Raw genomic sequence first — 15746 nt, forward strand, 5'->3', positions numbered from 1 at the left:
CAACAATTAGACCCTTGATATTAAATTGCAATGTAAAGATCAGAATCCATAAGCCATCGAATAGAAATGCTACTGCTCCGGTTCTTTAGTCCCTTTCTTAAACCGAGTTTTATGACTGGGGCCAGTCGCTGTGATTTATGAATTACATTTGAAAAGGTAGGTGCAAAAAGCTGCAACTGGTCAGGCCCAGACCTGAATAGCTGTTGTTTTTCTTAACATTTGTGGTTTGTTTGGAGCCTTTTGAAACAACCCCAAATCTACCCGCAGCCAGAGCGCCGCTCTGTGGCTGAGGGAAAGTAACCAGTGACTCCCTACCTACCGCAGACAAACCAGTAACACTGGCGACGGGGCTGACCGGCAGAAAATAAACAAGCGGAGAATAGGGGGTTTATTTCACCTGTGATACTGAGCCTGCAGAAACTGGAACTCTTCCTTAATACGGTCCAGCGATTCGGGGATGGTGAATTTGAAAGGTTGGGCTGCAGCCTGGTGCGGCGTCTGAGTAAAGAAACAAGTATTACACACACACACACAAACACCAGACCGCGTACGATTCAACTCGCATCTTAGACATATCAATACTAGAAACTTTCCTGCAGACTTTTTGAAGCAAACACCCGGTGCTGAAAGAGGGCAAGGCCAACTTACGGAACCAAACACTTGAGCTTTTGTTGGTCTGCGTAAGCTTCGCAAAACTGCGAGCCTTTATCCCAACTTTCGGCAGGACGATCTTTAAAAGGATGACATGTTGAAAGCGAACTGAACATCCGCACTTTAATCGGGTCAATGTGATCTGACTTTCAGCTGAATTGCAGACATTTTAATATATATATATTTATAAATAGCATTTGACCCTTGGCAGGTGGTGCGGAGTACAACACTCGGAAAAAAAAAGGTTCTTTACTTTCTTTGAATACAGATCATACAATGAATCAACAAAGGCCCAGCCCGGTCCGGCACGGCGGCAACGCGCTCCTTACTTACAGGATGCCTGCTCTGAGGAAACATTGCTCGACCCGACAACACTCAGCTCCGTTGCTCCAATAGTCACTCGATTTCCTTTAAGAAACGCACATTAAGTAAGAGCCCGGTCCGAAAACAGAAAAAAAAATAAACACAATGTTTACTGGATGCTCATCCTGGATTCTGGTCCCAAAAAATAAGGTGATTTATATTTAAACCCCTCACTCTGTGAGAGACTGCGAGATTCCGGCTGCCCCGGCTTAACTCCTCTCGGTGTTTAAGAGAAAACCTCCTTTTAAAAAAATCAGTTGCCACTTTTGTAAGGAGACCAAATTCCTACGGCGCCCCAGGAAATCTTCTTGGATTCTCTTTATCTCGCTTGTAGAATATCCACCAGAATAAACATACAATATACACCATGCGAAGTTTAAATGGATATAATTGATACAATAGAAAACAATGTACCAGCTTTCCGCACACACTGGTTACATTAACACGCGGTTTCCATCCCCTCCTCACACTGATAACTAACCAAATTTAGACACGCGCAGTCGGAGTCTTCCTCCGGCCCATTTTGCACCAATCGGAACCCGACGATGTTCATCGGGCGCACGTGGGATCATGTTGTCATCGAAAGGCTCCGTCCAATAGAGAACAGCAAATGCCTACGCCCGCTGTCAATCAGACACAGCGGTGACAGAACAGAGCAATTGCGAGCCTGCCTGGTGTTTTTGTCTTGTTTCCAGAGTTCCCAGTGGTAACTGAGGGACGTCAATCATAATGATGGATTGGGAATCAGGCCAATAGATTTTGAAAACCCCTGTCTGTATTTGTTTGGCTGTCTTTGGCTGGTCTAATTTCTCCTCCACTCCCCATCCCACCCGCCTACTACCGCTCCTCTCGGTCTGAGCAGAAGGACTCGAACGAGAAAAAAGGGGAACGTCAGTCAGATGGAGAGTGACAATGGAGCGGCGATCTCAGCTGTCACTCAAAGTAACGTGGGTTCAAAGCTCCAACTGAGCGAAAAAAAACAGACAAGTCTTTGTCCCACCCACAAGTAGGAGAACCAGAGTAAGAATGTTAACTAATTATAACTCCGTGGCAAAGCTTCGGGTTTGCATCTTGTTTGGGCTGTTACTGTAGATGTCGGTCTGTAATTGTCAAAATAAATGTATAACATCGGAAGGACAACAGATCAAAATCCCTTGAACGAATGTATTTCATAGCTAGATAGATTTTATGCCAAAACGTAATGCAATCTATCTGACGCGTAAAATTAAATAAATTGGAATTAGATCTGCTTGTGCTCCCCACCCAGCCCATTGCAATCCACCAAGATCAACTTCACTTTAGGACCTGGGGTTGCTAAAATCGCGAACATATCGGCAGCGTCTGCGCTAAAACCAGAATCAAAGCGGTCAGCGTCTGTTTTCATTTCGCTACTCCGGAAAATTGCATCCAGATGTTTAACAGATTACTAGGCTGGGTTTTCCGATCTTGATTAGATCAGTTTGTTCTGTTTGTTTACAACTTTCGAAGCTTGTTAGCGAACACAACCAGAAATATTCGCGTCGAATTTCCAATTCATCATTTCAAAATAATTCGGGCTGAGGAGCAGGTCACCCCCACTCGCCTGGATACAATTGTCTCCAGATCTCGGCAATATCTTCGCTATGGGTAACCTTTGGGTATATCAGATAAAGCCTTCTTTGCTGACAGGACACCACTGAACTGAAATTCTGGGATGTGGAGGGACGGCGGACCACACGCGCGATACCTTGCGGACGCCTTTATTTGTTTCAATACTTTAATTGGAACTTTTAGGCCAGCACAACATTCTAATTTTCCGTTCCTCTGTTAAGTATAGTGTCTCTCATCTCAAGGCGTACTTGAGATCAAAACGAACGCAAATCGTCCTCGCCGAGGATGAGTGTAAAGAGTCAACTCCCGACGCGCCCCTCCAAAAAAAAAGCACCGTTCTAATATATACTCCAAATATTTTATAGATGCTTTGCACAAGGCGTGAGTAGTGGAAACAATTAAAAATTAACAACAAATCAGAATGCGTCGGATTAAGGATGTCTATGTTGTTCTGTTTTACACATTAGACCCAACGTGTCTTCAGATGGCCACAATTAAGACGGTGGAATTGTTGGGGGGGGGGGAGATCAGGACAAGTGGATGTAATTTCGTCTCCATTTAAAAATCATATTTTTATGAAATAGCTTTGTGTTGGATTTCATTGAGTCACACGTTCATGATAAAGTAGGAGTCCCTTTGGCCCATCATTTTATGTTTGTAAAAGAACTTTCCTCTCTAATGACATCTTTCTGCACTTGGTTCTCGCATCTGCAGGCGCTGCTTTTACACATCCAAGTACTGTTCAAATGTGCTTACAATTTCTGCATCTACCACCCTGTTACACAGCAAGTTTTAGACCCCCACCACGTTCCCTGTGAAGAAAGTTTTTTTCCTCATCCTTCCTCAAATACTTTGACCTATTATGTAAAATATATGACCCTTCAGCTAAGGGAAATACGTTCTTCCTATTTAATCTATTCAGTTTATAATTTTATACACCTCATTAAGTCTTGCCACAACCTCTGTTCCAAACAAAACAATCCTAATTCATCCAATCTTTCCTCTAGCCACAATTTTCAGTCCCGGAAACATCTATGTAAATCTTCCCTGCATGCTGTCCAATTCCATCTTTCCTGTATTGTGGTGGCCATTATGGTACTCATATTCAAACTGTAGCCTAACCAGTGATGTTTCTCAATCCGTTCTAGCATATCCTTCCTGCTTATGTCCATACCTCGGCTATTAAAGAAAAGCATCCCATGCGTCTTTTTAATCGTCTTATTGATCTCATATTATCTTTAGGATTTGCTCACTCCATCCATGTGTTCCTGCACAGCGCCCACTCTCTGCCCATTCATTTTCTATTCCCTTGCATTAACGCACTTCTCTGTGTCAGTTACATTCGATTTACCATGTTTCTGTTCAACTGGCCATATCAACATATTCTCTTGTTTCCTTTAGCAGCCCAAGACTTATTTCATCTGGGCCAAGCGTCGTAGCCATTTTCAGAAGAACTAAATTCCTTAATGCTTTCCTCTTATACTATCTTTACCCCACCAAGTATGAAACACTCATTCGCCTTACTGACAACATTAGCAGCTTCCTTCTGTTCTATGTGTACAGCCACACAAAGGAATCATTTAGGACATTACTCTCATCATCCCCTTTCCCATGCATGTTACCACTGTAATCCTTAACAAGCCCTACTCTTTTCTATATTATTCTCTTGCTATTTATGTATTTAGAAATCTACTTTGGGGATTTCTTTGATGCTACTTGCCAATTTCTTTCATACCATCTCTTTGCTTTTTTATTTTCACTTTTTATGCTCTTCCAGGCTTCTGCTGTATAAAGCTCTCAGTGCATGACAAGACCACACTTTATTACTATATTCTCTCCAAAGGGCTCTAGATTTGGCATGTCTCACTCTCTTTCTGAACTTCTTCAATCTTCATAAATGCCTCTCACTCCTCCAATACTGATTTACCTTCAAGTGTCTTTCCAGTCGTATTTTGCTGAGTAGCTTGGTATTCAGCTCGGCACAGTAAATTTGTCCTTACACAATTTGCAATGACAATTTACCTACCAATCTGTACGCCTTTGGATTGTGGGTGAAAAGCTGACCATACAGAGGAAACCCACACAGTCATGGGAAGAGAGTACAAAGACCTTACAGGCAACAGCGGGAATTGAACCATGTCATCGGTACTGTAAAGCGTTGTGCTAACCACTACGCTACCATGCCATCCCTATTATTGTGAATTACGATCATCATTGTAATACTGCTGTCCCAGCGATGCTCCTTCCACTTACCTAGATCTGTTTCCCAAATCTAAATCCAGGATTATCCCTCTGAAGTTGGGCATTTGGTGACCTTGTTTTATACTGGTTAAACCATTCTCCAAAAGGTCACTTAGGAATTTTGAGGCCTCTGATCTTTTCTGCTAAACGTGTTCCACGTAATAATAGGACAATTCAGATCAGAATCAGTTTTGTTATCACTGGTGCATTGTTATCTTCACTAGCACAATGCAATACAGGATAATATAGAAAGAGAAAAAATAAATAAGTAAATTATTTCAGTAAGTGTGCGTGCACTTTCAGGCATCTGTACCTCCTTCCTGATGCTAACAATAAGAAGAGGGAATATCCTGGTTGATGGGGGTCCTTAATAATAGAAGCTGTCTTCCTGAGGCACCAATCCTTGAAGATGTATTGGATACTATGGAGGCTAGTACCCAAGATGGAGCTGACTAATTTTACAACTCTGTAGCTTCTTTTGGTCTTTTGGGAGAATTCTATTCTCCCGCTCTTACTTCCATGCACATTTGTCTGAACTATGCTTACAAATTCCCTCTTCTATCTCACTCAGAACATTTGAGACAGATAAATTGTTCAGAAGACCCCTGAGGACATATTGTTGTTTCAATAACGTTATTACCCCTTTTTGTTCTTTAGTTTAGTTCACAGAGCCTGAACTAAATTATTTCTTTTTAGATCTGTGATTATTTATTTAACTCACAATGTCACCCCATCACTTTTAATCCCCCTCTCAATTTCATCTGCAAGTCCTGTAACCAAGAAAGTTAAGCTTCTGTACCTGCCCATTTTAAGGCCACAGATCTATAAAGACTACAACATCATACTTACAAGCATTTATTCCATTATCAACTCGTCTCTCTTATTTACAATTCCCCTTGTGTTTAACTATTGACAAACTCCTGGTCGCTTTTCTAACTTTTGTTTACTCCATCTTCCATTCCATTGAGTTCAATGTCCATTTAGGAATCAGATGGTAGAGGAGAAGAAGCTGTTCCTGAATCACCGAGTGTGTGCCCGATGGTAACATTGTGAAGAGGGCATGTCCTGGCTGTTGGGGATCCTTAATGATACACACCACTTCCTAAGGCAATACTCCTTGAACATGTCTTGGATACTATGGAGGCTAGTACCCCATAATGGAGCTGACTAATTTTACAATTTTCTGTAGCTTTTTCCAAATTGTGTGCAGAACAGCCCCCCCCCCATAGCAGATGGTGATGCAGTTGGTCAGAATGTTCTCCACAGTACATTTGTAGAAGTTTTTGAGTGTTTTAGTTGACAAACCAAATCTTCTCAAATCCTAATGAAATATAGCTACTGTCTTGTCTTCTTTATAGCTGCATCAATATGTTGGGACCAGGTTAGTACCTCAGAGATGTTGACACCCAGGAATTTGAAACTGCTCACTCTCTCCATGTCTGATCCCTCTATGAGGATTTGTTTGCATTCCCTCACCTTACCTTTTCCAAGGCCCACAATCAGCTCTTTGGTCTTGCTGACGTTGCTGCATTTGGCTTCCCATCCACCCGTCAAACCCCCTCCCCTCCCACCATCAACAGCACCATAAAATCCACCCATAAGGACCTTCATCCTAATTCTGTTAAGATGGAAACAGGTCTCATCTTTCCTGAGACCTGTTTCCACCAGCACCATGCTCTGCGAATCTAAAGCCTTCTTTCCAACCACATTGTCATCTGCATTATTCTCTAGACTACAACCTCTACTGTTCACCCACCACCTCCTACCCCACCAACCCCCAGTAATTCAGTGGCATCCTTGATCCTGAACCCAGGCATCAACATAGAACATAAAATGTATAATAGTACAGCACTGGAACAGGCCATTCAGCCCACAATGTTATCCCAAACCAATTAGATTAGTAATCAAATGGATAACTAAACTAATTTCTTCTGCCTAAACAATGTTCATATCCTTCCATTTTCCTCACATTCACGTGCCTATTTAAATGTCTCTATAAAGTCCCGAATGTTTCTGAGTCTACCAGCAGCCCAGGTAGTGCATTCTAGGCACCTACCACTATCAGTGTGAAAACTTTGCCACTCACATCTCCTTTGAAATTACACCCTCTCATTTTCAATGCATGCCCTCTGATATTAGACACTTCAACCATGGGAAAAAGATACTGTCTGTCTACTTTATCTAAGCCTTGCATAATCTTACAAACCTCTATCAAATCTCTCCTCTGCTCCAGAGAAAACACCCCAAGTTTACCCAGTCTCTCATTGTAGCACATGCCCTCTAAACCAGGCAACATCCTGGAAATTTCTTCAGCACTCTGTACAAAGCCTTGACATCCTTCCTATAATGGGTGACCAGAACTGTATATAATACTTCACATTCAGTCTAACTAGAGTTTTATAAAGCTGCAACATAACTGCATGACTTTTGAACTCAGTGCCTTGACTAATAAATGCAAGCATGTCATATGCCTTCGTATCGACCCTATGAACTTGGACCCTAGGATCCCTCTGCTCATCAACACTGTTAAGGGTCTTACCCTTAACAGTGCACTGTCTCCTTGCATTTGAGTTACCAAGGTGCAAACTTCACATTCGCCTGGGTTAAACTCCATCTGTCATTTCTCCGCCCATATCTGCAGCCGATCTATATCCGGTTATTTCCTATGCCAGTCTTCTATGCTATCTACAACAACACCAATATTTGTATCATCTGCAAACTTACTAATCCACCCATCTACGCTTTCATCCAAGTCATTTATATACATCACAAACAGCAGGTCCCAGTACAGATCCTTGTGGAACACCACTAATCACAGACCTCCAGCTAAAATTAATTTCTTCAACCCCCAGCTTATTGAGAGAGGCAAGAGAAGAGATTGCTGGGGCTTATCCCATCAGGCCCTGGGGACTTATCCACCTTAATGTTCTTTTACAGACTCAACACTACCTCCTCCTTTACTTTGGAATACCCAAGTGCACTAATACTCCCAGCACTGATCTCCCTGTCCCCCATGCCCTTCTCCTTGGTAAATACGGATGTAAAGTTCTCATTAAGGACCTCAGGCACATCCTCTGCATCCAAGCAAATGTTAACCCCTTATTCGTGTGTGGTCCTACTCTCCCTAGTTATCCTCTTGCTCTTCATGTATGTAGATTCTCTTCAATCCTACTTGTGAAGAACTTTCTGACCTTAATTGCCTTTTTGAGTTCTTTTCTGGCTTCTTCATAATCCTCAAAGGCATTGTTTGATTCTTGCTTCCTGAACTTTATATCCTTCTCGCTTTTCTCCCGGACTAAATTAATTTTGTCCTTTGACATCCAAGGTGTTCATACCTTGCCATCCTTGTCCTTCTTTCTGACTGGAATATATCTGTCCTGTACTTTGTGCAGTTTCTATTTTAAAATCCTCCACGTTTCAGATGTGAACTTGACTAAAAAAAGCTGAGCTGGTTCCTACCGAACGCTCTCGTAGTTTGTCCTGCTCCAATTTAATACTCTCCAGCAAGGTCCATTCTTATCCTTATGTTTCACTATCTTAAAACTTAAGGACCAGGTTCAGCCCAGCCCCTCCTCTTGTTAGACTATCTACATACTGACTTAAAAATCCCTCCTCCTGGGTGCACCTAACAAATTCTGCACTGACTAAACCTCTTGCACACAGAAGGTGCCAGGACCCTGTTGTTTCCTTAATCTGCCTCATATCTGTTCCTCAATGATTCAGTGTTATTGGGGAATCTATACTGTAATTCCATAAGAGGGCTTGCACCCTTCCAATTTTTGAGTTCCACCCATATAGACTAAGTAGATGAGTCCTTCATTATGTCCCCTCTGAGTGCAGCTGTGATTCTGCCTCTGATTAGTAGGGCAACAACCCTCCCACCAATTTTATCTCCCGCTCTATCTTTTCTAGACCATCAAAACCCTGGGATATTAAGCACACGTACTTATCCCTCTGTCAACCAAGTTTCTGTAATGGCCACAACATCATAGTTCCATGTACTGATCCATGCTCTAAGTTTATCAACCCTTTATACACCTAGTATTAAAATACTTCGAACTATCGGTCCCATTGAATCCATTACTTTGATCCGGGCTATTTTTACTGGCCCTGCCATTTGCCCTCCTCTCTGTCCCTCTGCTTTCTGGTGGTGCTCTAGTTCATATCACACCTGCCAAACTAGTTTAAACCCTCCCAAGGTGCACTAGCAAAACACTTGGCCTGTGTATTGCTTCCCCTCCAGTTTCAGTGTAGCCAGTCGCTCTTGTACAGGTCTTCTCCGCCCCAGAAAATGTTCTTGAAATCCTGCCACATGCATCCTTTTGTCAGTCACTCATTCATCCGTATTATCATCCTGTTCCTTCCCTGGCAGCACGTGGCACTGGGAATAATCCAGAGAGATCCTGCTCCTCAGTCTCTCCCTACCTCCCTATACTCACTGCGCAAGACCTCTTCCCTCTTTCTACCTATGTCATTGGTGCCAATGTGCACCGTGACCTCTGGCTGCTCACCACCTCTCTTGAGAATATTCTGCAGCCACTCTGACGCATCCTTAACCCTGGCAGCAGGGAGGCAACACACCATCCTGGCATCTCTTTTTTCAGCCACAGAATCTCCTCTCCATCTTCCCCTAACTATCAAGTCTCCTGTCACTATTGCTCTCCCTGACTTTACCCTTCCTTGCTGAGCCTCAAAGCAGCTGTGTGACCTGATAGGTCACCCTCATTCCACCCCCACCAAAGGGGTATACTGTCTAGCGTCAAGGGATCTCACAAACCATGTACCCTAACAATGGTCCCCTTACCATTGTAAGCTTTTACAACGATTTCTCCTGAACTTTCCCCTTCCTCATTGCACAGCTGAAAACCTGTGGTGTTGTGTTCTTGTGTCTGGTTTCAATCACCAGGGGAACCCTTCTCCCATCAGAATTCAGAACCAAATATTGGTTCGTCAACAAGGTTCCCTCAGGGGTCTCCTGAATTACCTGCCTGCTTTTTTGCTGTCTGCCTGTTTCTCTTGCACGATAAACTTCAGAATCAGTGTCAGATTTATTATCACTGATTTATATGGTATGAAATTTGATGATTTTTTTCAGCAGTATTACAGTGCATTCCTTATTTTTAAGTACTTCTGTGTGATTTTTCATTATTAGTTTCAATACACATATTTATAATGGAAACAACCAATGTTGCAATCATGCTGTGATTAGATCTGTCTACTGGACAGTTGTGATATAATGCACAACCCCACTTTTGCACTTTGTGTTTCTCACTGGGGCCAATGAGAGATCCATCCCTATTCTTTGCTTCCGAAAATGCTATTCACCTCTGAAATAAAATCAAAATATAATACAAAAATAAAAGCAGAACAAATTACCTTAAAAAGAAATTATATTACATTGAATGGTCTTATCCAATTAATCCAAGCACAGTAATCTTACTTCACCTTGGGACGACACTTTAAATGAGTCTCCTATGGGGTGGTATACAATTGCGAGCCACATGAAAAATAATCATCAATTGAAAATCAGTGGGTGGGATGGGATTATGGCAGTGAACTCTCACTCATTTAAATCAGTCCCAACAACTACGGGCAATCCGACGACAATTTTTCATGGATGTGTAAATGAGTGAGGAGTTGTTCTGTGTGAATCGGGTGCTCCCCTTGAGATTAAGAAAGTCTTTTGTGGGTTCTGAGGTGGAAATGTGGTCAAATACACAAGTGGGTTAGGATGTGGCTCATGAGGCAGGCAGGTACATACACTTTTAGAAGGTGCTTCTGTTGCTTATGCAGGATCTCTGAACTCTTCAGTTACATGGACTTTAGGGTCTCGGTAGCACTCCAAATGGTCCTTCTCCAGTTTAGGAAGGCATGGGCCGGAGATTTGCAGGAACCAGTGGATTTTATTTCATTTTTTCAAGATTTTTGAGCAAATCCAAGTATACCCAATGATTTGAAACCGTCTGATACAAATGGGAAGCAATCAGTGTGGGTAGATCTAGTTGCAACCAATCTGCTTCTCTTGTCTGCCGTGCAGTCTGAGCACGAATGAAGTCTGAAGCTCCATTTGCAACATCACAAACATCTTCTGCGTGGTTCGACATTTTAGAATTCTTCAAAGTTCAGCTTGCATTCCAACTTTACCTTATTTTCTCCCTCAGACCCACAAAACTGGAATGGAAGCAAGTTGTCCTCATTACTGTTAATTATTCATATCGTACTCATATAATGACGCAGAAGGAAGTCTGTTTTGGATCCACGCCAGCTCCTAGAGACAATTGTGTTAAATTCTGCGTAATTCTTTATACCTCAGTGCTAGTACCAATCAATACTCCCTGGATTCTTTTTCCTATTAACTTACTCTAAGGCTAATTTGCAGTAGCCAATTAATCCACCAGCATGTTTTTGGGATGTGGGGGAAAGTCTAAGCACCTGGAGCAAATTCATGTAGTTACCATGAGAATATTAAAACTCAGCAAAGATAACAACTGAGGTCAGGATCAGTTTTCCACTGTTCAGCGTAACTAGTAGGGATGATTATTTAATGACATTATAATGCAAAAATGATGCCGCAATGTGATCAACTAATAAAGTTTACAGACACTATTTTAAAAAGGTTAAATTCAAAAAAATCATGAATTTTAAAAAATATATTGAGTCAATCTGAAGCTCCATTATACTTTGTCAATTTGACCAGCCCCATATAGAATGAATCATCATTTGTTCAGGTCATGTGGACACGATTTTATTGTAAAATAAGTTAGACCAGAAGGTCATAAGTTATAGGAGCAGAAGTAGGCTATTTGGCCCATCGAGTCTGCTCCGCCATTCAATCATAGGCTGATCCAATTCTTCCAGTCATCCCCACTCTCCTGCTTTCACCCCATCCCCTTTGATGTCCTGACTAATCAAGAACCTAACTATCTCTGCCTTAAATGCACCCATTGATTTGGCCTCCTCAGTCGCTCGTGGCAACAAATTCCACAGATTTACCACACTCTGACTAAAGTAATTTCTCCGCATCTCTGTTCTAAATGGACATTCTTCAATACTGAAGTCGTGCCCTCTTGACCTAGAATCCCCGACCATGGGAAATAACTTTGCCATATCTAATCTGTTTAGGCTTTTAACATTTGGAATGTTTTTATAAGATCCCCCTTCATTCTCCTGAACTCCAGGGAATACAGTCCAAGAGCTGCCAGATGTTCCTCGTACAGTAACCCTTTCATTCCTGGAATCATTCTCGTGAACCTTCTCTGAACCCTTTTCAATGTCAGTATATCCTTTCTAAACTAAGGAGCCCAAAGCTGCACATAACACTCCAAATGTGGCCTCACGAATGCCTTATAGAACCTCAACATCACATCCCTGCTCTTATATTCTATACCTCTAAAAATAAATGCCAACATTGCATTTGCCTTCTTCACCACCAACTCAACCTGGAGGCTAACCTTTAGGGTATCTTGCACAAGGACTCCCTAGTCCCTTTGCATCTCTGCATTTTGAATTCTCTCCCCATCTAAATAATAGTCTGCCCATTTATTTCTTCCACCAAAGTGCATGATCATACACTTTCCAACATTGTATTTCATTTGCCACTTCTTTGCCCATTCCCCTAAACTATCTAAATCTCTCTGCAGGCTCCCTGTTTCCTCAAAACAACCCACTCCTCCACCTATCTTTGTATCATCAGCAAATTTAGCCACAAATCTATTAATCCCATAGTCCAAATCATTGACTTTGTAAAAAGCAGCGGCCCCAACACCAACCCCTGTGGAACTCCACTGGTAACTGGCAGCCAGCCAGAATAGGATCCCTTTATTCCCACTCTCTGTTTTCTGCCGATCAGCCAATGCTCCACCCATGCTAGTAACTTCCCTGTAATTCCATGGGCTCTTATCTTGCTAAGCAGCCTCATGTGTGGCACCTTGTCAAAGGCCTTCTGAAAATCCAAGTACACCACATCTACTGCATCTCCTTTGTCCACCCTGCTTGCAATTTCCTTAAAGAATTGCAGTAGGTTAGTCAGGCAGGCTTCTCCTTTTAGGAAGCCATGCTGGCTTTGGCCTATCTTGTCATGTGCCTCCAGGTATTCCATAATCTTTTTCCTAACAATCTATTCCAACAATTTCCCAACCACTGATGTCAGGCTAACAGGTCTATAGTTTCCTTTCTGCTGCCACCCACCCTTCTTAAATAGTGGAGTAACATTTGCAGTTTTCCAGTCATCCGGTACAATGCCAGAACCTATTAATTCTTGAAAGATCATTGTTAATGCCTTCACAATCTCTCAAGCTACTTCCTTCAGAACTTGAGGTTGCATTCCTTCAGGTCCAGGAGACTTATCCACCCTCAGACTATTACGCTTCCTGAGCACCTTCTCAGTCGTAATTTTCACTGCACATACTTCACTTCCCTGACACTCTTGAATGTCTGGTATACTGCAGATGTCTTCCACTGTGCAGACAGATGCAAAATATGCATTCGGTTCCTCTGCCATCTCTGTGTCTCTCATTACAATATCTCCAGCATCATTTTCTATTGGTCCTATATCTACTCTTGACTCTTTTTTACCCTTTATATACTTAAAAAAGCTTTTAGTGTCTTCTTTGATATTAGTCATCAGCTTCCTTTCATCGTTCATCTTTTCTTTCCTAATGACCTCCTTAGTTTTCTTCTGCAAGTTTTTAAAAGCTTCCCAATCCTCTATCTTCCCACTAGCTTTGGCTTCCTTGTATGCCCTCTCTTTTGCTTTTACTTAGGCTCTGACTTCACTTGTCAGCCACAGTAGTGTCCTTCTTCCATTCAAAATTTTTTTCTTTTTTGGAATATATCTGTCTTGCACTTCCCTCATTTTTCACAGGAACTCCAGCCATTGCTGCTCTGCTGTCCTTCCTGTTAGTGTCCCTTTCCAGTCAACCTTGGCCAGTTCCCCTCTCATGCCATTGTAATTTCTTTTATTCCACCGAAATACCGACACACTGGAATTTAGTTTCTCCTTCTCAAATTTCAAAGTGAACTCAATCATATTGTGGTCACTGTTCCCTATGGGTTCCTTAACCTTAAGCTCTCTTATCACCTCTGGATCATTGCACAACACCCAAATCAGCACAGCTGATCCCTAGTGGGCTCAACAACAAGCTGTTCTAAAAAGCCATCCCTTAGACATTCTACAAATTCTCTCTCTTGAGGTCCAGTACTGGCCTGGTTTTCCCAATCCACTTTCATGTTAAAATCCCCAACAATTATCATGACATTGCCCTTCTGACATGCCTTTTCTATCTCTGGTTGTAACTTGTAATTCACATCCCGGCTGCTGTTTGGAGGCCTGTTAGCTGATTTTATCTGGTCAAGATAAAACTGATGGCTTATTAACATTGGGTGTTATATAATGTCACATGCAACCTATAACATGAACAGGTATATTGCAGACCGGTCACTTACTCTTTAAGTTATGAACTATTTATATATGCCTGTGCATAAAGAAGTGCACAATGATTATTGCTTTGTTGAATTATTTACGGCAAATAAATGAGCAAATTTCAATATGGCACATCCCAAGCATCATCTGTTATAGTGCTAACTCTCCTCAATCCTCCGCAATCTATACACAGTATAGTATTTTTTTAGCTACATCTTGACAAAGAATTTGTCTCATTTAAAAACTCATCTGGATAATAGTATTTCCATAAGACATTAATATTCTTTGCAAAGTTTAGATGTTTTCCAAACAAAATACTTCCATAAAAAGTGGAGGCAGCCCATGATGGAACTGGTTGAGTCTTCAACCCTCAGCAGCCTCTTTCAATCTTGTGCATTGGAGGCTCTGTGCCAGGCTGTGATGTAATTGGTCAGAATGCTCTCCTCAGTACATCTGTAGAAATTTGCAAGTCTTTGGTGGAATAACAGAATTATCATGATTTCATCAGAAAAGCTTTACATTGGAGACAAATCATCTCTAGTAAATAATGTATTATCAAGCCCAAAGTATTTGCTGTATCCAATGAACATCATCATTTATTACAGGGTGAATTCAGTTAATTAGATCATAGCATCTCAACTGCTGGGCTCTTGGGAGTCACCAGGTAATCATCAATATGTCCTGTTACTGATGATATTTCAGGTTTATTCCATGACTTTTCCGGCTGAGCTTCATTTTCTTCTTCTAGAACCATCTTCATTGTCTAATTGTGTTGAGGAACACAGATCTGATGAAATGGTTGTGCAACTTCTAGCTTTATCTATTTCCTCTTTCTCTTTATATTTGCATGTACATGTATAGTTTCATATTGTAACTTCAGGTAGGTTTCTACTTCCTGCTTTGTTATACTTAACATTCTCTTGGCATGGTCTCTATAGTCTTCAATAAAGTTCTATTGATTTTTGGATATAATAGTAATAAAATTATGGGGCATGTGTAGGGCCATGAGATTGTATAGCAATGATGACCAATAGTGTACCAAGGATGCCTAGTTATATCTATTGACCCATATTACCTTTATGCCATTCAGTGTAATAGTAAAACCAAACAATATAGTATATACTCAAGATGAATATAACTTTTTTTGACAAGATCTATACAGAAATCACTTTTACCAGTGCTATCATGAAGATATGTAGGAATAACTGGTTGCTCCTTTTATTGGTTCAAATGCAACATAATTCAGGTCTAACACGAGGAAATCTGCAGATGCTGGAACTTCAAACAACAACACACACAAAATGCTGGTGGAACACAGCAGGCCAGGCAGCATCTATAGGAGAAGCACTGTCGACGATTCGGGCCGAGACCCTTCGTCAGGACTAACCGAAAGGAAAGACAGTAAGATAGTAAGTTGAACATTGACTTCTCTAACTTCCGTTAATGCCCCTCTTCCCCTTCTTACCTTATCCCTGACATA

The 15746-nt window shown here is 41.6% G+C and overlaps 1 protein-coding gene across 3 annotated transcripts in view; it reads right to left on the reverse strand.

Annotated features, from left to right (window-relative positions):
- LOC140740947 (transducin-like enhancer protein 1) overlaps positions 1–1492 on the reverse strand; it is a 111579-nt gene extending 110087 nt beyond the window's left edge. For 2 of the 3 annotated variants that reach the window (XM_073070600.1, XM_073070591.1), the window contains exons 1-3: positions 1429–1492; positions 985–1059; positions 398–498 (exon numbers count right to left, since the gene is read on the reverse strand). In XM_073070600.1, coding sequence (XP_072926701.1) covers positions 398–498; positions 985–1008 — 125 coding nt within the window. In that variant the 5' untranslated portion in view covers positions 1009–1059; positions 1429–1492. Of the gene's footprint in view, positions 1–397; positions 499–984 lie in introns of all 3 variants that reach the window. The other variant, XM_073070595.1, reaches the window with a different exon arrangement.
- Positions 1493–15746: the final 14254 nt, after the last annotated feature.

Source organism: Hemitrygon akajei, chromosome 2, assembly GCF_048418815.1.
Source record: "Hemitrygon akajei chromosome 2, sHemAka1.3, whole genome shotgun sequence".
In the NCBI taxonomy this organism is placed as follows: domain Eukaryota; kingdom Metazoa; phylum Chordata; class Chondrichthyes; order Myliobatiformes; family Dasyatidae; genus Hemitrygon; species Hemitrygon akajei.